Genomic DNA, 26,257 nt, shown 5'->3' with positions numbered 1-26,257 from the left:
TAGAGTCTATACACTGACACATTCACTAGAGTCTACACACTGACACATTCACTAGAGTCTACACACTGACACATTCACTAGAGTCTACACACTGACATTCACATTCACATTCAGAGTCTAGTCACACTGACACATTCACTACACTGAGTCTACACACTGACACACACTGTCTATACACACATTCACTAGAGTCTACACACTGACACATTCACTAGAGTCTACACACTGACACATTCACTAGTCTATACAGACACATTCACTAGAGTCTACACACTGACACATTCACTAGAGTCTATACACTGACACATTCACATTCACTAGAGTCTATACACTGACACATTCACTAGAGTCTATACACTGACACATTCACTAGAGTCTACACACTGACACATTCACTAGAGTCTACACACTGACACATTAGAGTCTACACACTGACACATTCACTAGAGTCTAGTCACACTGACACATTCACTAGAGTCTATACACTGACACATTCACTAGAGTCTATACACTGACACATTCACTAGAGTCTATACACTGACACATTCACTAGAGTCTATACACTGACACATTCAGAGTCTATACACTGACACATTCACTAGAGTCTATACACTGACACATTCACTAGAGTCTATACACTGACACATTCACTAGAGTCTACACACTGACACATTCACTAGAGTCTACACACTGACACATTCACAGTCTACACTGACACATTCACTAGAGTCTGACACATTCACTGACACATTCACTAGAGTCTACACACTGACACATTCACTAGAGTCTACACACTGACACATTCACTAGAGTCTATACACTGACACATTCACTAGAGTCTATACACTGACACATTCACTAGAGTCTATACACTGACACATTCACTAGAGTCTATACACTGACACATTCACTAGAGTCTATACACTGACACATTCACTACACACTGACACATTCACTAGAGTCTACACACTGACACATTCACTAGAGTCTACACACTGACACATTCACTAGAGTCTATACACTGACACATTCACTAGAGTCTATACACTGACACATTCACTAGAGTCTACACACTGACACATTCACTAGAGTCTATACACTGACACATTCACTAGAGTCTATACACTGACACATTCACTAGAGTCTACACACTGACACATTCAGAGTCTATACACTGACACATTCACTAGAGTCTATACACTGACACATTCACTAGAGTCTATACACTGACACATTCACTAGAGTCTATACACTGACACATTCACACACTAGAGTCTACACACTGACACATTCACTAGAGTCTATACACTGACACATTCACTAGAGTCACACTGACACATTCACTAGAGTCTACACACTGACACATTCACTAGAGTCTATACACTGACACATTCACTAGAGTCTATACACTGTCTATACACTGACACATTCACAGTCATTCATTCACTAGAGTCATTAGTCTACACACTGACACATTCACTAGAGTCTATACACTGACACATTCACTAGAGTCTATACACTGACACATTCACTAGAGTCTATACACTGACACATTCACTAGAGTCTATACACTGACACAGAGTCTATACACTGACACATTCACTAGAGTCTCACTGACACATTCACTAGAGTCTACACACTGACACATTCACTAGAGTCTATACACTGACACATTCACTAGAGTCTACACACTGACACATTCACTAGAGTCTATACACTGACACATTCACTAGAGTCTATACACTGACACATTCACTAGAGTCTACACACTGACACATTCACTAGAGTCTACACACTGACACATTCACTAGAGTCTATACACTGACACATTCACTAGAGTCTACACACTGACACATTCACTAGAGTCTACACACTGACACATTCACTAGAGTCTATACACTACATTCACTGACACATTCACTAGAGTCTATACACTGATTCACATTCACACATTCAGAGTCTATACACTGACACATTCACTAGAGTCTATACACTGACACATTCACTAGAGTACACTGACACATTCACTAGAGTCTATACACTGACACATTCACTAGAGTCTATACACTGACACATTCACACTATACACTGACACATTCACACATTCACTAGAGTCTACTGACACATTCACTGAGTCTATACACTGACACATTCACTAGAGTCTACACACTGACACATTCACTAGAGTCTACACACTGACACATTCACTAGAGTCTACACTGACACATTCTGACACATTCACTAGAGTCTACACACTGACACATTCACTAGAGTCTATACACTGACACATTCATAGAGTCACTGACACATTCAGTCTACACAGTCTAGAGTCTACACACTGACACATTCACTAGAGTCTACACACTGACACATTCACTAGAGTCTATACACTGACACATTCACTAGAGTCTATACACTGACACATTCACTAGAGTCTATACACTGACACATTCACTAGAGTCTATACACTGACACATTCACACTGACACATTCACTAGAGTCTATACACTGACACATTCACTAGAGTCTATACACTGACACATTCACTAGAGTCTACTGACACACTGACACATTCACTAGAGTCTATACACTGACACATTCACTAGAGTCTATACACTGACACATTCACTAGAGTCTATACACTCATTCACTAGACACTGACACATTCACTAGAGTCTACACACTGACACATTCACTAGAGTTCACTACACATTCACTAGAGTCTACACACTGACACACACTGAGTCACATTCACTAGAGTGACACATTCACTAGACACATTCACTGACACATTCACTAGAGTCTATACACTGACACATTCACTAGAGTCTATACACTGACACATTCACTAGACTGACACATTCACTAGAGTCTACACACTGACACATTCACTAGAGTCTATACACTGACACATTCACTAGAGTCTACACACTGACACATTCACTAGAGTCTATACACTGTCTACACACACACATTCACTAGAGTCTATACACTGACACATTCACTAGAGTCTACTACACTGACACATTCACTAGAGTCTACACACTGAGTCTACACACTGACACATTCACTAGAGTCTATACACTGACACATTCACTAGAGTCTCTATTCACACTGACACATTCACTAGAGTCTACACACTGACACATTCACTAGAGTCTACTGACACATTCACTGTCTACACACTGACACATTCACTAGAGTCTATACACTGACACATTCACTAGAGTCTACACACTGACACATTCACAGTCTATACACTGAGAGTCTATGACACACACTGACACATTCACTAGAGTCTATACACTGACACATTCACTAGAGTCTATACACTGACACATTCACTAGAGTCTATACACTGACACATTCACTAGAGTCTATACACTGACACATTCACTAGAGTCTACACACTGACACATTCACTAGAGTCTATACACTGACACATTCACTAGAGTCTATACACTGACACATTCACTAGAGTCTAGTCTACAGACTGACACATTCACTAGAGTCTATACACTGACACATTCACTAGAGTCTATACACTGACACATTCACTAGAGTCTACTAGAGTCTATACACTGACACATTCACTAGAGTCTATACACTGACACATTCACTAGAGTCTACTGACACACACTGACACATTCACAGTCTAGTCTATACACTGACACATTCACTAGAGTCTATAGTCACTGACACATTCACTAGAGTCTATTCACTAGACACTGACACATTCACTGACACTGACACATTCACTAGAGTCTATACACTGACACATTCACTAGAGTCTATACACTGACACATTCACTAGAGTCATTCACACTGACACATTCACTAGAGTCTACACACTGACACATTCACTAGTCTATACACTGTCTAGAGTCTACACACTGACACATTCACTAGAGTCTATACACTGACACATTCACTAGAGTCTATACACTGACACATTCACTAGAGTCTATACACTGACACATTCACTAGAGTCTATACACTGACACATTCACTAGAGTCTACACACTGACACATTCACTAGAGTCTATACACTGACACATTCACTAGAGTCTATACACTGACACATTCACTAGAGTCTATACACTGACACATTCACTAGAGTCTACACTGACACATTCACTAGAGTCTATACACTGACACATTCACTAGAGTCTATACACTGACACATTCACTAGAGTCTATACACTGACACATTCACTAGAGTCTATACACTGACACATTCACTAGAGTCTACACACTGACACATTCACTAGAGAGACACATTCACTAGAGTCTATACACTGACACATTCACTAGAGTCTACACACTGACACATTCACACACATTCACTAGAGTCTATACACTGACACATTCACTAGAGTCTTACACTGACACATTCACTAGAGTCTATACACTGACACATTCACTAGAGTCTATACACTGACACATTCACTAGAGTCTATACACTGATTCACATTCACTAGAGTCTATAGAGTCTACACACTGACACATTCACTGACACATTCACTAGAGTCTCACAGTCACTATACACTGACACATTCACTAGAGTCTATACACTGACACATTCACTAGAGTCTATTCACTAGACTACACACTGACACATTCACTAGAGTCTATACACTGACACATTCACTAGAGTCTACACTGACACATTCACATTCACTAGAGTCTATACACTGACACATTCATAGAGTCTATACACTGACACATTCACTAGAGTCTATACACTGACACATTCACTAGAGTCTACACTGATTCACATTCACATTAGAGTCTACACACTGACACATTCACTAGAGTCTATACACTGACACATTCACTAGAGTCACACTGACACATTCACTAGAGTCTATACACTGACACATTCACTAGAGTCTATACACTGACACATTCACTAGAGTCTACACACTGACACATTCACTAGAGTCTACACACTGACACATTCACTAGAGTCTACACACTGACACATTCACTAGATTCTATACACTGACACATTCACTAGAGTCTATACACTGACACATTCACTAGAGTCTATACACTGACACATCCACTAGAGTCTACACACTGACACATTCACTAGAGTCTATACACTGACACATTCACTAGAGTCTATACACTGACACATTCACTAGAGTCTACACACAACCAATGAATGAACTATAGAAGGGTACATTCTGAAGAGCTTCACTGTGTAGTACATGTTTGGTAGCTCTTTGGATTACATTGTGTAGTTGTCAGCTAAGGGCTTGGTGATTGGTTGTATATTGGATGCATGCTGTGAACTGCAGACTACTCTTCAGGTAGGCGGTGCTTCGTCTTCCCAGAAGAAAAACGGACAAAAATGAGTTAATTCGCCAACACTGGCACTTTTATGTCAGATATACATTAAATAAGTTGATTATTCTTGTTCAATAAAGAAGATCAAATTAAATGGTGTTTTGATTCATGGCCAATCTCTGCTCTCAGTACTGTACACTGCAGTCCTGAATTCCGCTGATACAGTGTTTTGATAGATTGAATGAATCAATATGAGAAATCCCTGCTAAGAATTAACTGCCCCGTTGTAAATGTACAATTACCGAACCGGTTAGCGCTTAGACATCCAGTCGATTTACGGTTGTTCTGCGGGACGGTCGATAAGTACCTCACTGCGGTTCTGGCTTTCTCCATTGCTAATTGGCTGAGAGGGAGGACACAAAGTGTGTGTGTGTGTGTGTCTCCTGTGTCTCCTGTGTTTCCCTGGTGTCAACTGTGTCTCCTGTGTCTCCTGTGTCTCCCTGGTGTCAGCTGTGTCTCCTGTGTCTCCTGTGTCTCCCTGGTGTCAGCTGTGTCTCCTGTGTCTCCCTGGTGTCAGCTGTGTCTCCTGTGTCTCCTGTGTCCTGTGTGTCTCCTGTGTCTCCTGTGTCTCCCCTGGTGTCTGCTGTGTCTCCTGTGTCTCCCTGGTGTCAGCTGTGTCTCCTGTGTCTCCCTGGTGTCAGCTGTGTCTCCTGTGTCTCCCTGGTGTCAGCTGTGTCTCCTGTGTCTCCCTGGTGTCAGCTGTGTCTCCTGTGTCTCCCTGGTGTCTGCTGTGTCTCCTGTGTCTCCCTGGTGTCAGCTGTGTCTCCTGTGTCTCCCTGGTGTCAGCTGTGTCTCCTGTGTCTCCCTGGTGTCTGCTGTGTCTCCTGTGTCTCCCTGGTGTCAGCTGTGTCTCCTGTGTCTCCCTGGTGTCAGCTGTGTCTCCTGTGTCTCCCTGTGTCTCCTGTGTCTCCTGTCCTGTGTCTCCTGTGTCTCCTGTGTCTCCTGTGTCCTCCTGTGTCTCAGCTGTCTCCTGGTGTCAGCTTTGTCTCCTGTGTCACCTGTGTCTCCTGTGTCTCCTGTGTCTCCCTGGTGTCAGCTGTGTCTCCTGTGTCTCCCTGGTGTCAGCTGTGTCTCCTATGTCTCCTGTGTCTCCATGGTGCCAGCTGGAGGAGGGGTTATCGGGGTTTGGGACAGTCAATCAGACATAACATACAGCTGTAGTGTAGCGGGTCTGTAGATGGGGGAAGAAGGAACAGTGTAATGGAATGTTTCTACTTGTATTAAAAGTGAACAGAGTGTGTTTGTGTTAGTTAGCGGGACTGGGCTGGTTCTCAGAGCAGACAGGTGGAGGGGGCAGTAGGATAGGACTGGGCTGGTTCTCAGAGCAGACAGGTGGAGGGGGCAGTAGGACAGGACTGTGCTGGTTCTCAGAGCAGACAGGTGGAGGGGACAGTAGGACAGGACTGGGCTGGTTCTCAGAGCAGACAGGTGGAGGGGACAGTAGGACAGGACAGGGCTGGTTCTCAGAGCAGACAGGTGGAGGGGGCAGTGGGACAGGACTGTGCTGGTTCTCAGAGCAGACAGGTGGAGGGGGCAGTAGGACAGGACAGGGCTGGTTCTCAGAGCAGACAGGTGGAGGGGGCAGTAGGACAGGACTGGGCTGGTTCTCAGAGCAGACAGGTGGAGGGGGCAGTAGGACAGGACAGGGCTGGTTCTCAGAGCAGACAGGTGGAGGGGACAGTAGGACAGGACTGGGCTGGTTCTCAGAGCAGACAGGTGGAGGGGCAGTAGGACAGGACTGGGCTGGTTCTCAGAGCAGACAGGTGGAGGGGGCAGTAGGATAGGACTGGGCTGGTTCCCAGAGCAGACAGGTGGAGGGGGCAGTAGGACAGGACAGGGCTGGTTCTCAGAGCAGACAGGTGGAGGGGGCAGTAGGACAGGACAGGGCTGGTTCTCAGAGCAGACAGGTGGAGGGGACAGTAGGATAGGACTGGGCTGGTTCTCAGAGCAGACAGGTGGAGGGGGCAGTAGGACAGGACAGGGCTGGTTCTCAGAGCAGACAGGTGGAGGGGACAGTAGGATAGGACTAGGCTGGTTCTCAGAGCAGACAGGTGGAGGGGACAGTAGGACAGGACAGGGCTGGTTCTCAGAGCAGACAGGTGGAGGGGGCAGTAGGAGAGGACAGGGCTGGTTCTCAGAGCAGACAGGTGGAGGGGGCAGTAGGACAGGACAGGGCTGGTTCTCAGAGCAGACAGGTGGAGGGGGCAGTAGGACAGGACTGGGCTGGTTCTCAGAGCAGACAGGTGGAGGGGGCAGTAGGACAGGACTGGGCTGGTTCTCAGAGCAGACAGGTGGAGGGGGCAGTAGGACAGGACTGGGCTGGTTCTCAGAGCAGACAGGGGAGGGGACAGTAGGACAGGACAGGGCTGGTTCTCAGAGCAGACAGGTGGAGGGGGCAGTAGGACAGGACTGGGCTGGTTCTCAGAGCAGACAGGAGGAGAGGGGACAGTAGGACAGGACAGGGCTGGTTCTCAGAGCAGACAGGTGGAGGGGGCAGTAGGACAGGACAGGCCTGGTTCTCAGAGCAGACAGGTGGAGGGGGCAGTAGGACAGGACTGGGCTGGTTCTCAGAGCAGACAGGTGGAGGGGACAGTAGGACAGGACTGGGCTGGTTCTCAGAGCAGACAGGTGGAGGGGACAGTAGGACAGGACAGGGCTGGTTCTCAGAGCAGACAGGTGGAGGGGGCAGTGGGACAGGACTGGGCTGGTTCTCAGAGCAGACAGGTGGAGGGGGCAGTAGGACAGGACAGGGCTGGTTCTCAGAGCAGACAGGTGGAGGGGGCAGTAGGACAGGACAGGGCTGGTTCTCAGAGCAGACAGGTGGAGGGGCAGTAGGACAGGACTGGGCTGGTTCTCAGAGCAGACAGGTGGAGGGGACAGTAGGACAGGACAGGGCTGGTTCTCAGAGCAGACAGGTGGAGGGGCAGTAGGACAGGACTGGGCTGGTTCTCAGAGCAGACAGGTGGAGGGGCAGTAGGACAGGACAGGGCTGGTTCTCAGAGCAGACAGGTGGAGGGGGCAGTAGGACAGGACAGGGCTGGTTCTCAGAGCAGACAGGTGGAGGTGGGCAGTAGGACAGGACAGGGCTGGTTCTCAGAGCAGACAGGTGGAGGGGGCAGTAGGACAGGACAGGGCTGGTTCTCAGAGCAGACAGGTGGAGGGGGCAGTAGGACAGGACAGGGCTGGTTCTCAGAGCAGACAGGTGGAGGGGGCAGTAGGACAGGACAGGGCTGGTTCTCAGAGCAGACAGGTGGAGGGGGCAGTAGGACAGGACAGGGCTGGTTCTCAGAGCAGACAGGTGGAGGGGGCAGTAGGACAGGACAGGGCTGGTTCTCAGAGCAGACAGGTGGAGGGGGCAGTAGGACAGGACTGGGCTGGTTCTCAGAGCAGACAGGTGGAGGGGGCAGTAGGACAGGACTGGGCTGGTTCTCAGAGCAGACAGGTGGAGGGGGCAGTAGGACAGGACTGGGCTGGTTCTCAGAGCAGACAGGTGGAGGGGGCAGTAGGACAGGACAGGGCTGGTTCTCAGAGCAGACAGGTGGAGGGGGCAGTAGGACAGGACAGGGCTGGTTCTCAGAGCAGACAGGTGGAGGGGGCAGTAGGACAGGACAGGGCTGGTTCTCAGAGCAGACAGGTGGAGGGGGCAGTAGGACAGGACAGGGCTGGTTCTCAGAGCAGACAGGTGGAGGGGGCAGTAGGACAGGACAGGGCTGGTTCTCAGAGCAGACAGGTGGAGGGGGCAGTAGGACAGGACTGGGCTGGTTCTCAGAGCAGACAGGTGGAGGGGGCAGTGGGACAGGACAGGGCTGGTTCTCAGAGCAGACAGGTGGAGGGGGCAGTGGGACAGGACAGGGCTGGTTCTCAGAGCAGACAGGTGGAGGGGGCAGTAGGACAGGACAGGGCTGGTTCTCAGAGCAGACAGGTGGAGGGGGCAGTAGGACAGGACTGGGCTGGTTCTCAGAGCAGACAGGTGGAGGGGGCAGTAGGACAGGACAGGGCTGGTTCTCAGAGCAGACAGGTGGAGGGGGCAGTAGGACAGGACAGGGCTGGTTCTCAGAGCAGACAGGTGGAGGGGCAGTAGGACAGGACAGGGCTGGTTCTCAGAGCAGACAGGTGGAGGGGGCAGTAGGACAGGACAGGGCTGGTTCTCAGAGCAGACAGGTGGAGGGGGCAGTAGGACAGGACTGGGCTGGTTCTCAGAGCAGACAGGTGGAGGGGGCAGTAGGACAGGACTGGGCTGGTTCTCAGAGCAGACAGGTGGAGGGGGCAGTAGGACAGGACTGGGCTGGTTCTCAGAGCAGACAGGTGGAGGGGGCAGTAGGACAGGACTGGGCTGGTTCTCAGAGCAGACAGGTGGAGGGGACAGTAGGACAGGACAGGGCTGGTTCTCAGAGCAGACAGGTGGAGGGGGCAGTAGGACAGGACTGGGCTGGTTCTCAGAGCAGACAGGTGGAGGGGACAGTAGGACAGGACAGGGCTGGTTCTCAGAGCAGACAGGTGGAGGGGGCAGTAGGACAGGACAGGGCCTGGTTCTCAGAGCAGACAGGTGGAGGGGGCAGTAGGACAGGACTGGGCTGGTTCTCAGAGCAGACAGGTGGAGGGGACAGTAGGACAGGACTGGGCTCGTTCTCAGAGCAGACAGGTGGAGGGGACAGTAGGACAGGACAGGGCTGGTTCTCAGAGCAGACAGGTGGAGGGGGCAGTGGGACAGGACTGGGCTGGTTCTCAGAGCAGACAGGTGGAGGGGGCAGTAGGACAGGACAGGGCTGGTTCTCAGAGCAGACAGGTGGAGGGGGCAGTAGGACAGGACAGGGCTGGTTCTCAGAGCAGACAGGTGGAGGGGGCAGTAGGACAGGACTGGGCTGGTTCTCAGAGCAAACAGGTGGAGGGGACAGTAGGACAGGACAGGGCTGGTTCTCAGAGCAGACAGGTGGAGGGGGCAGTAGGACAGGACTGGGCTGGTTCTCAGAGCAGACAGGTGGAGGTGGCAGTAGGACAGGACAGGGCTGGTTCTCAGAGCAGACAGGTGGAGGGGGCAGTAGGACAGGACAGGGCTGGTTCTCAGAGCAGACAGGTGGAGGTGGGCAGTAGGACAGGACAGGGCTGGTTCTCAGAGCAGACAGGTGGAGGTGGGCAGTAGGACAGGACAGGGCTGGTTCTCAGAGCAGACAGGTGGAGGGGGCAGTAGGACAGGACAGGGCTGGTTCTCAGAGCAGACAGGTGGAGGTGGGCAGTAGGACAGGACAGGGCTGGTTCTCAGAGCAGACAGGTGGAGGGGGCAGTAGGACAGGACAGGGCTGGTTCTCAGAGCAGACAGGTGGAGGGGGCAGTAGGACAGGACAGGGCTGGTTCTCAGAGCAGACAGGTGGAGGGGGCAGTAGGACAGGACTGGGCTGGTTCTCAGAGCAAACAGGTGGAGGGGCAGTAGGACAGGACTGGGCTGGTTCTCAGAGCAGACAGGTGGAGGGGGCAGTAGGACAGGACTGGGCTGGTTCTCAGAGCAGACAGGTGGAGGGGGCAGTAGGACAGGACAGGGCTGGTTCTCAGAGCAGACAGGTGAAGGGGCAGTAGGACAGGACAGGGCTGGTTCTCAGAGCAGACAGGTGGAGGGGGCAGTAGGACAGGACAGGGCTGGTTCTCAGAGCAGACAGGTGAAGGGGGCAGTAGGACAGGACAGGGCTGGTTCTCAGAGCAGACAGGTGGAGGGGGCAGTAGGACAGGACAGGGCTGGTTCTCAGAGCAGACAGGTGGAGGGGGCAGTAGGACAGGACTGGGCTGGTTCTCAGAGCAGACAGGTGGAGGGGGCAGTGGGACAGGACAGGGCTGGTTCTCAGAGCAGACAGGTGGAGGGGGCAGTGGGACAGGACAGGGCTGGTTCTCAGAGCAGACAGGTGGAGGGGGCAGTAGGACAGGACAGGGCTGGTTCTCAGAGCAGACAGGTGGAGGGGGCAGTAGGACAGGACTGGGCTGGTTGTCAGAGCAGACAGGTGGAGGGGGCAGTAGGACAGGACAGGGCTGGTTCTCAGAGCAGACAGGTGGAGGGGGCAGTAGGACAGGACAGGGCTGGTTGTCAGAGCAGACAGGTGGAGGGGGCAGTAGGACAGGACAGGGCTGGTTCTCAGAGCAGACAGGTGGAGGGGGCAGTAGGACAGGACAGGGTTGGTTCTCAGAGCAGACAGGTGGAGGGGGCAGTAGGACAGGACTGGGCTGGTTCTCAGAGCAGACAGGTGGAGGGGGCAGTAGGACAGGACTGGGCTGGTTCTCAGAGCAGACAGGTGGAGGGGGCAGTAGGACAGGACTGGGCTGGTTCTCAGAGCAGACAGGTGGAGGGGGCAGTAGGACAGGACTGGGCTGGTTCTCAGAGCAGACAGGAGGAGGGGACAGTAGGACAGGACAGGGCTGGTTCTCAGAGCAGACAGGTGGAGGGGGCAGTAGGACAGGACTGGGCTGGTTCTCAGAGCAGACAGGAGGAGGGGACAGTAGGACAGGACAGGGCTGGTTCTCAGAGCAGACAGGTGGAGGGGGCAGTAGGACAGGACAGGCCTGGTTCTCAGAGCAGACAGGTGGAGGGGCAGTAGGACAGGACTGGGCTGGTTCTCAGAGCAGACAGGTGGAGGGGACAGTAGGACAGGACTGGGCTGGTTCTCAGAGCAGACAGGTGGAGGGGACAGTAGGACAGGACAGGGCTGGTTCTCAGAGCAGACAGGTGGAGGGGGCAGTGGGACAGGACTGGGCTGGTTCTCAGAGCAGACAGGTGGAGGGGGCAGTAGGACAGGACAGGGCTGGTTCTCAGAGCAGACAGGTGGAGGGGGCAGTAGGACAGGACAGGGCTGGTTCTCAGAGCAGACAGGTGGAGGGGGCAGTAGGACAGGACTGGGCTGGTTCTCAGAGCAAACAGGTGGAGGGGACAGTAGGACAGGACAGGGCTGGTTCTCAGAGCAGACAGGTGGAGGGGGCAGTAGGACAGGACTGGGCTGGTTCTCAGAGCAGACAGGTGGAGGTGGCAGTAGGACAGGACAGGGCTGGTTCTCAGAGCAGACAGGTGGAGGGGGCAGTAGGACAGGACAGGGCTGGTTCTCAGAGCAGACAGGTGGAGGTGGGCAGTAGGACAGGACAGGGCTGGTTCTCAGAGCAGACAGGTGGAGGTGGGCAGTAGGACAGGACAGGGCTGGTTCTCAGAGCAGACAGGTGGAGGGGGCAGTAGGACAGGACAGGGCTGGTTCTCAGAGCAGACAGGTGGAGGGGGCAGTAGGACAGGACAGGGCTGGTTCTCAGAGCAGACAGGTGGAGGGGGCAGTAGGACAGGACAGGGCTGGTTCTCAGAGCAGACAGGTGGAGGGGGCAGTAGGACAGGACAGGGCTGGTTCTCAGAGCAGACAGGTGGAGGGGCAGTAGGACAGGACTGGGCTGGTTCTCAGAGCAAACAGGTGGAGGGGGCAGTAGGACAGGACTGGGCTGGTTCTCAGAGCAGACAGGTGGAGGGGGCAGTAGGACAGGACTGGGCTGGTTCTCAGAGCAGACAGGTGGAGGGGGCAGTAGGACAGGACAGGGCTGGTTCTCAGAGCAGACAGGTGAAGGGGCAGTAGGACAGGACAGGGCTGGTTCTCAGAGCAGACAGGTGGAGGGGGCAGTAGGACAGGACAGGGCTGGTTCTCAGAGCAGACAGGTGAAGGGGGCAGTAGGACAGGACAGGGCTGGTTCTCAGAGCAGACAGGTGGAGGGGGCAGTAGGACAGGACAGGGCTGGTTCTCAGAGCAGACAGGTGGAGGGGGCAGTAGGACAGGACTGGGCTGGTTCTTAGAGCAGACAGGTGGAGGGGGCAGTGGGACAGGACAGGGCTGGTTCTCAGAGCAGACAGGTGGAGGGGGCAGTGGGACAGGACAGGGCTGGTTCTCAGAGCAGACAGGTGGAGGGGGCAGTAGGACAGGACAGGGCTGGTTCTCAGAGCAGACAGGTGGAGGGGGCAGTAGGACAGGACTGGGCTGGTTGTCAGAGCAGACAGGTGGAGGGGGCAGTAGGACAGGACAGGGCTGGTTCTCAGAGCAGACAGGTGGAGGGGGCAGTAGGACAGGACAGGGCTGGTTGTCAGAGCAGACAGGTGGAGGGGGCAGTAGGACAGGACAGGGCTGGTTCTCAGAGCAGACAGGTGGAGGGGGCAGTAGGACAGGACAGGGTTGGTTCTCAGAGCAGACAGGTGGAGGGGGCAGTAGGACAGGACAGGGCTGGTTCTCAGAGCAAACAGGTGGAGGGGGCAGTAGGACAGGACAGTGTTGGTTCTCAGAGCAGACAGGTGGAGGGGGCAGTAGGACAGGACTGGGCTGGTTCTCAGAGCAGACAGGTGGAGGGGGCAGTAGGACAGGACTGGGCTGGTTCTCAGAGCATACAGGTCGAGGGGGCAGTAGGACAGGACTGGGCTGGTTCTCAGAGCAGACAGGTGGAGGGGGCAGTAGGACAGGACAGGGCTGGTTGTCAGAGCAGACAGGAGGAGGGGGCAGTAGGACAGGACAGGGCTGGTTCTCAGAGCAGACAGGTGGAGGTGGCAGTAGGACAGGACAGGGCTGGTTCTCAGAGCAGACAGGTGGAGGTGGCAGTAGGACAGGACAGGGCTGGTTCTCAGAGCAGACAGGTGGAGGGGGCAGTAGGACAGGACAGGGCTGGTTCTCAGAGCAGACAGGTGGAGGGGGCAGTAGGACAGGACAGGTCTGGTTCTCAGAGCAGACAGGTGGAGGTGGCAGTAGGACAGGACTGGGCTGGTTCTCAGAGCAGACAGGTGGAGGGGGCAGTAGGACAGGACAGGGCTGGTTCTCAGAGCAGACAGGTGGAGGGGGCAGTAGGACAGGACAGGGCTGGTTCTCAGAGCAGACAGGTGGAGGGGGCAGTAGGACAGGACAGGGCTGGTTCTCAGAGCAGACAGGTGGAGGGGGCAGTAGGACAGGACAGGGCTGGTTCTCAGAGCAGACAGGTGGAGGGGGCAGTAGGACAGGACTGGGCTGGTTGTCAGAGCAGACAGGTGGAGGGGGCAGTAGGACAGGACAGGGCTGGTTCTCAGAGCAGACAGGTGGAGGGGGCAGTAGGACAGGACAGGGCTGGTTGTCAGAGCAGACAGGTGGAGGGGGCAGTAGGACAGGACAGGGCTGGTTCTCAGAGCAGACAGGTGGAGGTGGCAGTAGGACAGGACTGGGCTGGTTCTCAGAACAGACAGGTGGAGGGGGCAGTAGGACAGGACAGGGCTGGTTCTCAGAGCAGACAGGTGGAGGGGCAGTAGGACAGGACAGGGCTGGTTCTCAGAGCAGACAGGTGGAGGGTGCAGTAGGACAGGACAGGGCTGGTTCTCAGAGCAGACAGGTGGAGGCGGCAGTAGGACAGGACAGGGCTGGTTCTCAGAGCAGACAGGTGGAGGGGGCAGTAGGACAGGACAGGGCTGGTTCTCAGAGCAGACAGATGGAGGGGGCAGTAGGACAGGACAGGGCTGGTTCTCAGACCAGACAGTTGGAGGGGGCAGTAGGACAGGACAGGGCTGGTTCTCAGAGCAGACAGGTGGAGGGGGCAGTAGGACAGGACAGGGCTGGTTCTCAGAGCAGACAGGTGGAGGGGGCAGTAGGACAGGACAGGGCTGGTTGTCAGAGCAGACAGTTGGAGGGGGCAGTAGGACAGGACAGGGCTGGTTCTCAGAGCAGACAGGTGGAGGGCAGTAGGACAGGACAGGGCTGGTTCTCAGAGCAGACAGGTGGAGGGGGCAGTAGGACAGGACAGGGTTAACTGCCTGTTCAAGGGCAGAACGACAGATTTTGTACCTTGTCAGCTCGGGGATTTGGACTTGCAACCTTTCGGTTACTAGTCCAATGCTCTAACCACTAGGCTACCCTGCCGCCCCAATATACTGGGTATATTGAAATATTCCCCTGGATACCACCCAACCACAACTACTACCACTGTGTCTAAAACCCCTAACTATTACCCCTGTCCATAGCAACTGTACATCCATACCTCAGGTTAGGAGTGTGATGCAACGTTGCAACGGAGTGTGATGCAACGTTAGGAGTGTGATGCAACGTTAGGAGTGTGATGCATCGTCTTTACAGGTTCATGAGTTAGCCTTCTGTCTGACCTGTCTTTGGTATTTAGAGGGCTGTCATGAGTATGGGATTGCACGCATGCATGTATACACACACACACATACACGCAGACGAACACATACGCACACGCATGCACACTCACACACACACACTCACACACACACACACACACACACACACACACACACTGTATGCACTCTGCTTGCATGCTCTTCTCCTGACAGGGCAGATTTGTACCGGCAGCTTATTCTGTCTGGGCTCAGTGCTGTTGCCTCAGAGGAAAGGCCTGTAGGAATTACTCCCTCTGACATCCCAGTCTCAGCCTTTAACTTACGTTTAGTAACTGTTAGCACAACGTCTGGGATTCTGCCAATGGCATGTAAAGTGTTTGACTTGGACTGAAATAGGTGCCGGTGCTGTTTATATTGATGTGCTGGTACTGTTTATATTGATGTGCCGGTGCTGTTTACATTGATGTGCCGGTGCTGTTTTTATTGATGTGCTGTTTATATTGATGTGCCGGTGCTGTTTATATTGATGTGCCGGTGCATTGATGTGCCGGTGCTGTTTATATTGATGTGCCGGTGCTGTTTATATTGATGTGCTGGTACTGTTTATATTGATGTGCCGGTGCTGTTTATATTGATGTGCCGGTGCTGTTTATATTGATGTGCCGGTGCTGTTTATATTGATGTGCTGTTTATATTGATGTGCCGGTGCTGTTTATATTGATGTGCCGGTGCTGTTTATATTGATGTGCCGGTGCTGTTTATATTGATGTGCCGGTGCTGTTTATATTGATGTGCCGGTGCTGTTTATATTGATGTGCCGGTGCTGTTTATATTGATGTGCCGGTGCATTGATGTGCCGGTGCTGTTTATATTGATGTGCCAGTACTGTTTATATTGATGTGCCGGTGCTGTTTATATTGATGTGCCGGTAATGTTTATATTGATGTGCCGGTGCATTGATGTGCCGGTGCATTGATGTGCCGGTGCTGTTTATATTGATGTGCCGGTGCTGTTTATATTGATGTGCTGGTGCTGTTTATATTGATGTGCCGGTGCTGTTTATATTGATGTGCCGGTGCATTGATGTGCCGGTGCTGTTTATATTGATGTGCCGGTGCTGTTTATATTGATGTGCCGGTGCTGTTTATATTGATGTGCCGGTGCTGTTTATATTGATGTGCCGGTACTGTTTATATTGATGTGCCGGTGCTGTTTATATTGATGTGCCGGTGCTGTTTATATTGATGTGCCGGTGCTGTTTATATTGATGTGCCGGTGTATTGATGTGCCGGTGCTGTTTATATTGATGTGCTGGTACTCATCAATACTTTTGAGCTAATATTCGATAAGAGGAACAGGATCTGGAGCAGTATTGAGCTCCTACCTATGTCAAGGACTGGGCAGTGATGTACATGCAGGAGTTTCCCGGTACTGTGATGCTACAACTTCTAACAACTGTTATGTGTGTGTGTGTGTGTGTGTGTGTGTGTGTGTGTGTGTGTGTGTGTGTGTGTGTGTGTGTGTGTGTGTGTGTGTGTGTGTGTGTGTGTGTGTGTGTGTGTGTGTGTGTGTGTGTGTGTGTGTGTGTGTGTGCTCTCTCCCTCTGTCTCTGTTTCAGGTACCTGGGTAACGTTTGGTGGTCAGATTACAGACGAGGTAAGACCATCATTTCCTAATATTTTTTTCTAGTTGGTTTCACGGAGACAGGAAATGGATACAGTCTTTAACCTCTGGTTTCTACTGCTCTACATCTACTCTTATCTTCAGCAGACACAAAGTTAGTTATGTGTTTCAGAGTGTGCTCGCTGTAAAATCTCTGCGTGCCACTTAGATGTGTGGTAGGGCCAGCCTGCCCTGCGGTCTGCGTAATGTAGTCCCCTTAGCTACGGCACGGAGAGAGAGACACAAGGACAGAGAGAGAGACTCAGGGACCAAGAGAGAGACACAGGGACAGAGCACGGTGGCTAGGAAAAACTCCCTAGAAAGGCCAAAACCTAGGAAGAAACCTAGAGAGGAACCAGGCTATGTGGGGTGGCCAGTACTCTTCTGGCTGTGCCGGGTGGAGATTATAACAGAACATGGCCAATATGTTCAAATGTTCATAAATGACCAGCATGGTCAAATAATAATAAGGCAGAACAGTTGAAACTGGAGCAGCAGCACGGCCAGGTGGACTGGGGACAGCAAGGAGTCATCATGTCAGGTAGTCCTGAGGCATGGTCCTAGGGCTCAGGTCCTCCGAGAGAGAGAAAGAAAGAGAGAAAGAGAGAATTAGAGAGAGGACACTTAAATTTACACAGGACACCGAAAGATAGATAGATAGATAGATAGATAGATAGATAGATAGATAGATAGATAGATAGATAGATAGATAGATAGATAGATAGATAGATAGATAGATAGATAGATAGATAGATAGATAGATAGATAGATAGATAGATAGATAGATAGATAGATAGATAGATAGATAGATAGATAGATAGATAGATAGATAGATAGATAGATAGATAGATAGATAGATAGATAGATAGATAGATAGATAGATAGATAGATAGATAGATAGATAGATAGATAGATAGATAGATAGATAGATAGATAGATAGATAGATAGATAGCGACAGAGAGAGACGCACAGGGACAGATAGATAGCGACAGAGAGACACACAGGGACAGATAGATAGCGACAGAGAGAGAGACACAGGGACAGAGAAAGCATTGTCTCTGTGGGAAGTTGAAGGTTGTATAAATAGATCCTTGCTAGAACACCCTACATGGCCCTACATTAGTACGTGTATTTATTATGGATCCCCATTACTTCCTGCCAAAGGAGCAGCTACTCTTCCTGGGGTTTATTATGGATCCCCATTAGTTCCTGCCAAAGGAGCAGCTACTCTTCCTGGGGTTTATTATGGATCCCCATTCTCTCCAGGAAAAACATCAGGGACAGACTGATATTCTGCAAAAGGTACAGGGATTGGACTGCTGAGCGCTGGGGTAAAGTCATTTTCTCTGATGAATCCCCTTTCCGATTGTTTGGGGCATCTGGAAAAAAGCTTGTCCGGAGAAGACAAGGTAAGCGCAACCATCAATCCTGTGTCATGCCAACAGTAAAGCATTCATGTGTGGGGTTGCTTCTCAGCCAGGGGAGTGGGCTCACTCACAATTTTGCCTAAGACCACAGCGATGAATAAAGAATGGTACCAACACATCCTCTGAGAGCAACTTCTCTCAACCATCCAGTAACAGTTTGGTGATGAACAATGCCTTTTCCAGCATGATGGAGCACCTTGCCATAAGGAAAAAGTGATAACTAAGTGGCTCGGGGAACAAAACCTCAATATTTTGGGTCCATGGCCAGGAAACTCCCCAGGCCTTAATCCCACTGAGAACGTGTGGTTATTCCTCAAGAGGCAGGTGGACAAACAAAAACCCACAAATTTTGACAAACTCCAAGCATTGATTATGCAAGAATGGGCTGCCATCAGTCAGGATGTGGCCCAGAAGTTAATTGACAGCATGCCAGGGCGGATTGCAGAGGTCTTGAAAAAGAAGGGTCAACAATGCACATATTGACTCTTTGCATCAACTTCATGTAATTGTCAATAAAAGCCTTTGCCACGTATGAAATGCTTGTAATTATACTTCAGTATTCCATAGTAACATCTGACAAAAATATCTAAAGACACTGAAGCGGCAAACTTTGTGGAAAATAATATTTGTGTCATTCTGGCCACGACTGTACTCTGCCCCTCCCATTGTCTGACTACCTGAACAGTCATCCAGGTGTGACAAAACTAGGGCCTGTAAGGTCTGCCTTGTTGATAGTGCTGTTAAGAAGGCAGAGCAGCACTTTATTATGGACAGACTTCTTTGACCATGACAGTTTTCAATTTTTGTACCTTTATTTAACTAAATTCTTATTTTCAATGACGGCCTAGGAACAGTGGGTTAACTGCCTGTTCAGGGGTAGAACGACAGATTTGTACCTTGTCAGCTGGGGGGTTTGAACTTGCAACCTTCCAGTTAATAGTCCAACGCTCTAACCACTAGGCTACCCTGCCGCCTCAATCCAGGGTTACTCAAAGTAGCTTAGGTTAATCACCTCTACTTGCTTAATTTACACATTACTTATTACAAGATTTAGTTGAGGTTAAGGGTTCAGTGAATGATTTGTACCAAATGCAATGCTTTAAGTTTTTGAAATATTTAGGACCAACTTATTTCTTGCCACTTATTCTGAAACTAACTGCAGCTCTTTGTTAAGTGCTGCAGTCATTTCAGTTGATGTAGTAGCTGACGTGTATAGTGTTGAGTCATCCGCTTACATAGACAAACTGGCTTTACCCAAATCCAGTGGCATGTCGTTAGTAAAGATTGAAAAAAGTAAGGGGCCTAGACAGCTACCGTGGGGAATTCCTGATTCCACCTGGATTTTGCTGGAGAGGCTTCCATGAAAAAACACCCTCTGTGTTCTGTTAGAAAAGGCATTCTTTATCCACAATATAGGAGGGGGTGTAAAGCCATAACATATACGTTTTTCCAGCAGCAGACTATGATCGATAATGTCAAAAGCCGCACTGAAATATAACAAAACAGCCTCCACAATCTTTTTATAAACAGTCATTTGTGGTAGTGCTGTGCTTGTTGAGTGTCCTTCCCTATGAGCATGCTGAAAGTCTATTGTCAATTTGTTTACTGTAAAATAGCATTGTATCTGGTCAAACACCATTTTTTCCAAAAGTTTACGAAGGGTTGGTAACAGGTTGATTGGTTGGCTATTTGAGCCAGTAAAGGGATCTTTACTATTCTTAGGTAGCGGAATTACTTTTGCTTCCCTACAAGCCTGGACCTCTCCTCTCCTCTCCTGTTCTTTTGCTCCTCTTTTGTTCTCGCTTGCTCTCTCTGTCTCTCTCTCTCTTGCTTCTCTCTCTCTCTTTCTCTCTTGCTCTCTCTTGCGCTCTCTCTCTCTCGCTCTTTCTTGCTCTCTCTTTCTCTCTTGCTCTCTCGCTCTCTCTTCTCTCTCTCTCTCGCTCTCTCTCTCTCTCTCTCTCTCTCTCTCTTGCTCTCTTGCTCCCTCTCCCTCGCTCTCTCTCTTGCTCTTTCTCTCTTGCTCTCTCCCTCGCTCTTTCTCTCTTGCTCTCTCTCTCTCTCTCTCTCTTGCTCTCTCTTGCTCTCTCTCTTGCTCTCTCCCTCTCTTGCTCTCTCTTGCTCTCTTCTCTTGCTCTCTCTCTCTCTCTCTCTTGCTCTCTCCCTCGCTCTCTCTTGCTCTCTCTCTCTTGCTCTCTTGCTCTCTCGCTCTCTCTCTTGCTCTCTTGCTCTCTCTCTCTATCTCTTGCTCTCGCTTGCTCTCATTTTCTCGCTCTCTCCTCCCTCTCCCTCTCATGATGTTTCCACTCTCTCGCACATCGATGCAACTTCACACTCTGTGCAGTAGTACTAACACTCAGTGTACCTGTGAAATTGAAATTTTGTTGCATTCTTCATGTACTTGTTTCCTTGTTTCAGTTTGACAAATGTGTCCACAGTATCTATAGTTATATGACTCCATAGATAGTCAGTGACTTTGGTGGTGATTTGATTTTAAAACCAATTGCCTGAACTTTATTTAACTTTCTAGTAGGCTTAAATTGAAAAGATGGCAAACAGGAGTGGCAATATCGTCCATTATTATCCTCATTTTCCATCCAAGTTGTCAGAACCTGGTGGCTTGCCATTGTTGCTAGGCAACAATACATATTATTTTATTACTATGCTTGTGTTTCATAATTTGGTCAGATATACTTGAATGTGTAGTGTCAGCATTTGTTGCTGGCATATCATGCCTTATTTTGCTAATCTTGCTAATTAAAAAATAATTAAAGTAGTTATCTAGTAGCAATATAAGTGGGTTTTGTGATTATTGAGCCATCAGATTCAACAAATGATGGAGCCGAGTTTGTCGTTTGCCCAAAATGTCGTTTAATTTCATTCAAATCAAATCAAACTTAATTTGTCATATGCGCCGAATACAACATGTATCAACTTACCGTGAAATGCTTACTTACAAGCCCTTAGCCAACAGTGCAGTTCAAGAAAGAGGGAGAGAGATGACAGTTATCAAAGTGATTAAGAAGGCTGTTGTATTTCTCTAATTACATCATCTGACCCTCTCCCTCTTTCTCTCTCTTTCTTTCTGTCTCTCTCACTTTCTCTCTGTCTCTTTCTCTTTCTCTCTCTCTCTCTCTTTCTTTGTCACTCTCTCTTTCTCTCACTCTGTCTCTTTCTCTCGCTCTCTCTCTCTCTCTCTCTCTCTGTTTCTCTGTCTCTCTGTCTCTCTGTCACTCTCTCTCTGTCACTGTCTCTCTCTGTCACTCTCTTTTTCTCTGTCTCTCTCTCTCTGTCTCTCTGTTACTCTCTCTCTGTCACTCTCTCTCTCTCTCTCTCTCTGTCTCTCTCTCTCTGTCACTCTCTCTCTCTCTCTTTCTCTCTGTCACTCTCTCTCTCTCTCTCTCTCTTTCTCTCTATCTCTCTCTCTCTCTCTTTGTCTCTCTCTGTCACTCTCTCTTTGTCTCTCAATTCAATTCAAGGGGCTTTATTGGCATGGGAAACATGTGTTACAGTTTTTCTCAATTGCTAAACACAATTTCTGAAACCTCGCCCCATTTCCTGAAAACATGATATACACTCTCAAGCAGTCAGTTAACAATACACCGAAAAATTGAAAACACATTGTTCAAAACATACAATTCTCAGGGAGAAGTACATTTTTAATCTAAAAAAATATTCATATTTTTCCGTTATTGTCTTTTGATGAACGAAAACATGTTCTATCATAGTAGCTCAAAATTGATCAGAAATTACTACTCTGCTTTGCTCTTTGCAATTTTGTTTTTTGTTCTTCCTCCTCCTTGTACCCCTATTTTTACAGTACTGTACCCTAAATCTCACAAACTTGTGATACTGTAATTCTTGTTCTTTGTTGATATGAACCTGCAACCAGTCAAAAATCTATTAAGCAGTCAGTACTGTTAATAAATGGAAAGCACAATGTTCAGGGCCATACAATTTGTCCATTGTACAGTATACAGCCTACAATGCACTGTACTACAGTATACAATACTGAAAGTGACAAAAATCAAAGGAGTAAACATGTGATCAATGTGCTTCTTCTTGTCTTTGGGCTGGGTCAGGCCAGAGCACTTCGTCGACATCACAAGCAATATTGTCCCTCCTGGGGCAACGGGGACTTTACCTAGCAGGGTCTTGTAGATGACATGGAGCCAGTGGGTTTGGCGACGAGTATGAAGCGAGGGCCAGCCAACGAGAGCGTACAGGTCGCAATGGTGGGTAGTATATGGGGCTTTGGTGACAAAATGGATTGCACTGTGATAGACTGCATCCAATTTGTTGAGTAGGGTATTGGAGGCTATTTTGTAAATGACATCGCCAAAGTCGAGGATTGGTAGGATGGTCAGTTTTACAAGGGTATGTTTGGCAGCATGAGTGAAGGATGCTTTGTTGCGAAATAGGAAGCCAATTGTAGTTTTAACTTTGGATTGGAGATGTTTGATATGGGTCTGGAAGGAGAGTTTACAGTCTAACCAGACACCTAAGTATTTGTAGTTGTCCACGTATTCTAAGTCAGAGCCGTCCAGAGTAGTGATGTTGGACAGGCGGGTAGGTGCAGGTAGCGATCGGTTGAAGAGCATGCATTTAGTTTTACTTGTATTTAAGAGCAATTGGAGGCCACGGAAGGAGAGTTGTATGGCATTGAAGCTTGCCTGGAGGGTTGTTAACACAGTGTCCAAAGAAGGGCCAGAAGTATACAGAATGGTGTCGTCTGCGTAGAGGTGGATCAGAGACTCACCAGCAGCAAGAGCGACCTCATTGATGTATACAGAGAAGAGAGTCGGTCCAAGAATTGAACCCTGTGGCACCCCCATAGAGACTGCCAGAGGTCCGGACAGCAGACCCTCCGATTTGACACACTGAACTCTATCAGAGAAGTAGTTGGTGAACCAGGCGAGGCAATCGTTTGAGAAACCAAGGCTGTCGAGTCTGCCGATGAGGATGTGGTGATTGACAGAGTCGAAAGCCTTGGCCAGATCAATGAATACGGCTGCACAGTAATGTTTCTTATCGATGGCGGTTAAGATATCATTTAGGACCTTGAGCGTGGCTGAGGTGCACCCATGAACAGCTCTGAAACCAGATTGCATAGCAGAGAAGGTATGGTGAGATTCGAAATGGTCGGTACTCTGTTTGTTGACTTGGCTTTCGAAGACCTTAGAAAGGCATGGTAGGATAGATATAGGTCTGTAGCAGTTTGGGGCAAGAGTGTCCCCCCCTTTGAAGAGGGGGATGACCGCAGCTGCTTTCCAATCTTTGGGAATCTCAGACGACACGAAAGAGAGGTTGAACAGGCTAGTAATAGGGGTGGCAACAATTTCGGCAGATAATTTTAGAAAGAAAGGGTCCAGATTGTCTAGCCCGGCTGATTTGTAGGGGTCCAGATTTTGCAGTTCATTCAGAACATCAGCTGAACGGATTTGGGAGAAGGAGAAATGGGGAAGGCTTGGGCGAGTTGCTGTGGGGGGTGCAGTGCTGTTGACCGGGGTAGGAGTAGCCAGGTGGAAAGCATGGCCAGCCGTAGAAAAATGCTTATTGAAATTCTCAATTATGGTGGATTTATCAGTGGTGACAGTGTTTCCTATCTTCAGTGCAGTGGGCAGCTGGGAGGAGGTGTTCTTATTCTCCATGGACTTTACAGTGTCCCAGAACTTTTTTGAGTTAGTGTTGCAGGAAGCAAATTTCAGCTTGAAAAAGCTAGTATGTGTTAGTACTGTAGACAATCTGGATTACAGTAAATATTTCTGAATGTACACTTACTTGCACATACTGAGATCGCAGTTCTTTCACCCTTGGTGAGTTGCGCTCAAAGGTACTCTGTATACTTGTTTCATTCGCATCCTGTTACGATGGAGGACACGGTCAATTGTGGAAATGCTCACACTGTCGGTTCCCTGGAAGTGCGTGTTGTCTTGTATCACTCGTTCCTAGATTTCTCTGAGTCGTGTTGCATTAACTTGAAGGACCATGCCAACTATAACGGCCTCATGCTCCCGAGTGAATATAGCTGCCTTGCAATTCCACAAAAAGTAATTGTGCAGTTACAAAACATATTCATGCAGTACAATACTGTCATGACGTTGCCTTGGGGTAGGTTTATGACAGTCATAAATACCTCTTCCCCCTTTTTTCCTCTCTCTACCCTACTCATGTTACATTTGCAAACCCTTGGTTAACATAGAGATTCTGGGAACATCAGAAGGTGGGGGGGAATGAACAATATTCTGGTAATCCGACCAATTGAACATATGCGGTGGTACTTAATGAATATGATGTCAGTTCGGTTGTCATCTGAGACATTCTCATCAATGATAAGATGACATAAACTCTACAGTGGAAAGTCTACACATCAAAGTTATCGGATTCACATGGAATTGTTGTTCAATTTAAATGTTTGAATATGAAATTATTTGTGATGGGATGAAATGTGATTTTAGCTTCTAAAATGTGAGATTTGGGTTTTCATAAGATAGGGCTCTGCTCAATCAGTGGCCCGCCCCTGTGAAAGGACATGGGCTATAAAACTTTTCAAACACGCCCTCCTCTCCCTTCCTATATAAGCCCTTGACGACAATATAACCTCCTGTTCCGAGGATGTGAGGACGACGGTCCGATGTCAGAATGGTTCAGATAATAACTACAGAACAAAGCCAAAATCAGCATGAGCTTTGGTTGCGAATGTTATGAACTTTGAACTTATATTCATTGAACTCTTATTCACTACAGAAGTGATACATCCTAGCCGTTGAATTAGCAACAGCCGCTGCAAACGAGGGTTAGGAAGGAACAGACAGAGTATCCCGTCTACCACACAACGACGTTACTACAACGTATTCAATTTACCAGCAGAGACATTCTTCAAAAGAACAAAGGACTCGGTTGGGCAACACGGCCTTCCATCTACCACCAGCCTACCGAAGCGCAGCTCAGAGTAAATATTTATTGTATTTTCCTTTTCCAAATGGGCGGTAATTTAGAATGCATAAGATACTGTATTTACGATAGCACAGCTTCTCCCTTTGTTACTCAGTCTTCCCGCTCTTTTACTCAAACCCAGACCCTTTTCTTTTGTGTAACAAGCTGTCATATCTGTTCCGCCCGCTAGGGACATTTTCCTTTATGACGTAATTTGTAATAAAGTTATGATTTCATTATGTGTATGTGTAATTCTGGGTAATTAGTTAGGTATTTAGTAAATAAATAATTAAACCCATATTTGTATTGCTGGTTCAACTTGTTAGCCAGGGTTCATGCAGATTACCAAGAATTTACAACTTTCAGATGAGACTGAATTAAGATGACGATTAATTTTGACTGCTATTGATGTAGAATATTACTAGGTCTTTAAGAGTTTATTCGGAAGATAACAGCTCTATAAATATTATTTCGTGGTGCCCGACTCTCTAGTTAATTACATTTACATAATTAGCTCAATCAGGTAATATTAATTAGGGAGAAATTATTTTATAGAATAGCATGTCATATCACTTAATGCAGCATAGCCAAAGACACGACAACACATACAGTTACAGTTTTTCTCAGTCGCTTTGGTGCATTTTTCACATCATCCCTAACATGTGCAAAATAATAAGTGCATTTCTCAGAACAATTTGTACAAATTGCAATATACAATAGATATAGATATGTTTCTAAAGCTAGTCAGTCACTAAAAATCCTTAGTACATCTCTCAAAAGTAAATATTCATG

The 26,257-nt window shown here is 48.7% G+C and overlaps 1 protein-coding gene across 2 annotated transcripts in view; it reads left to right on the top strand.

Moving 5' to 3' along the window:
* LOC112240464 (voltage-gated potassium channel subunit beta-1) overlaps positions 1–26,257 on the top strand; it is a 211,395-nt gene that overhangs the window by 141,052 nt on the left and 44,086 nt on the right. For both annotated transcript variants that reach the window (XM_042296441.1, XM_042296442.1), the window contains exon 3: positions 17,061–17,098. In XM_042296441.1, the coding sequence (XP_042152375.1) occupies positions 17,061–17,098 (38 nt within the window). The remainder of the gene's footprint in view (positions 1–17,060; positions 17,099–26,257) is intronic.

The sequence above is a fragment of the Oncorhynchus tshawytscha genome, linkage group LG13 (genome assembly GCF_018296145.1).
Source record: "Oncorhynchus tshawytscha isolate Ot180627B linkage group LG13, Otsh_v2.0, whole genome shotgun sequence".
Classification (NCBI taxonomy): Eukaryota; Metazoa; Chordata; class Actinopteri; order Salmoniformes; family Salmonidae; genus Oncorhynchus; species Oncorhynchus tshawytscha.
This window is presented reverse-complemented; position numbering and strand designations above follow the sequence as displayed.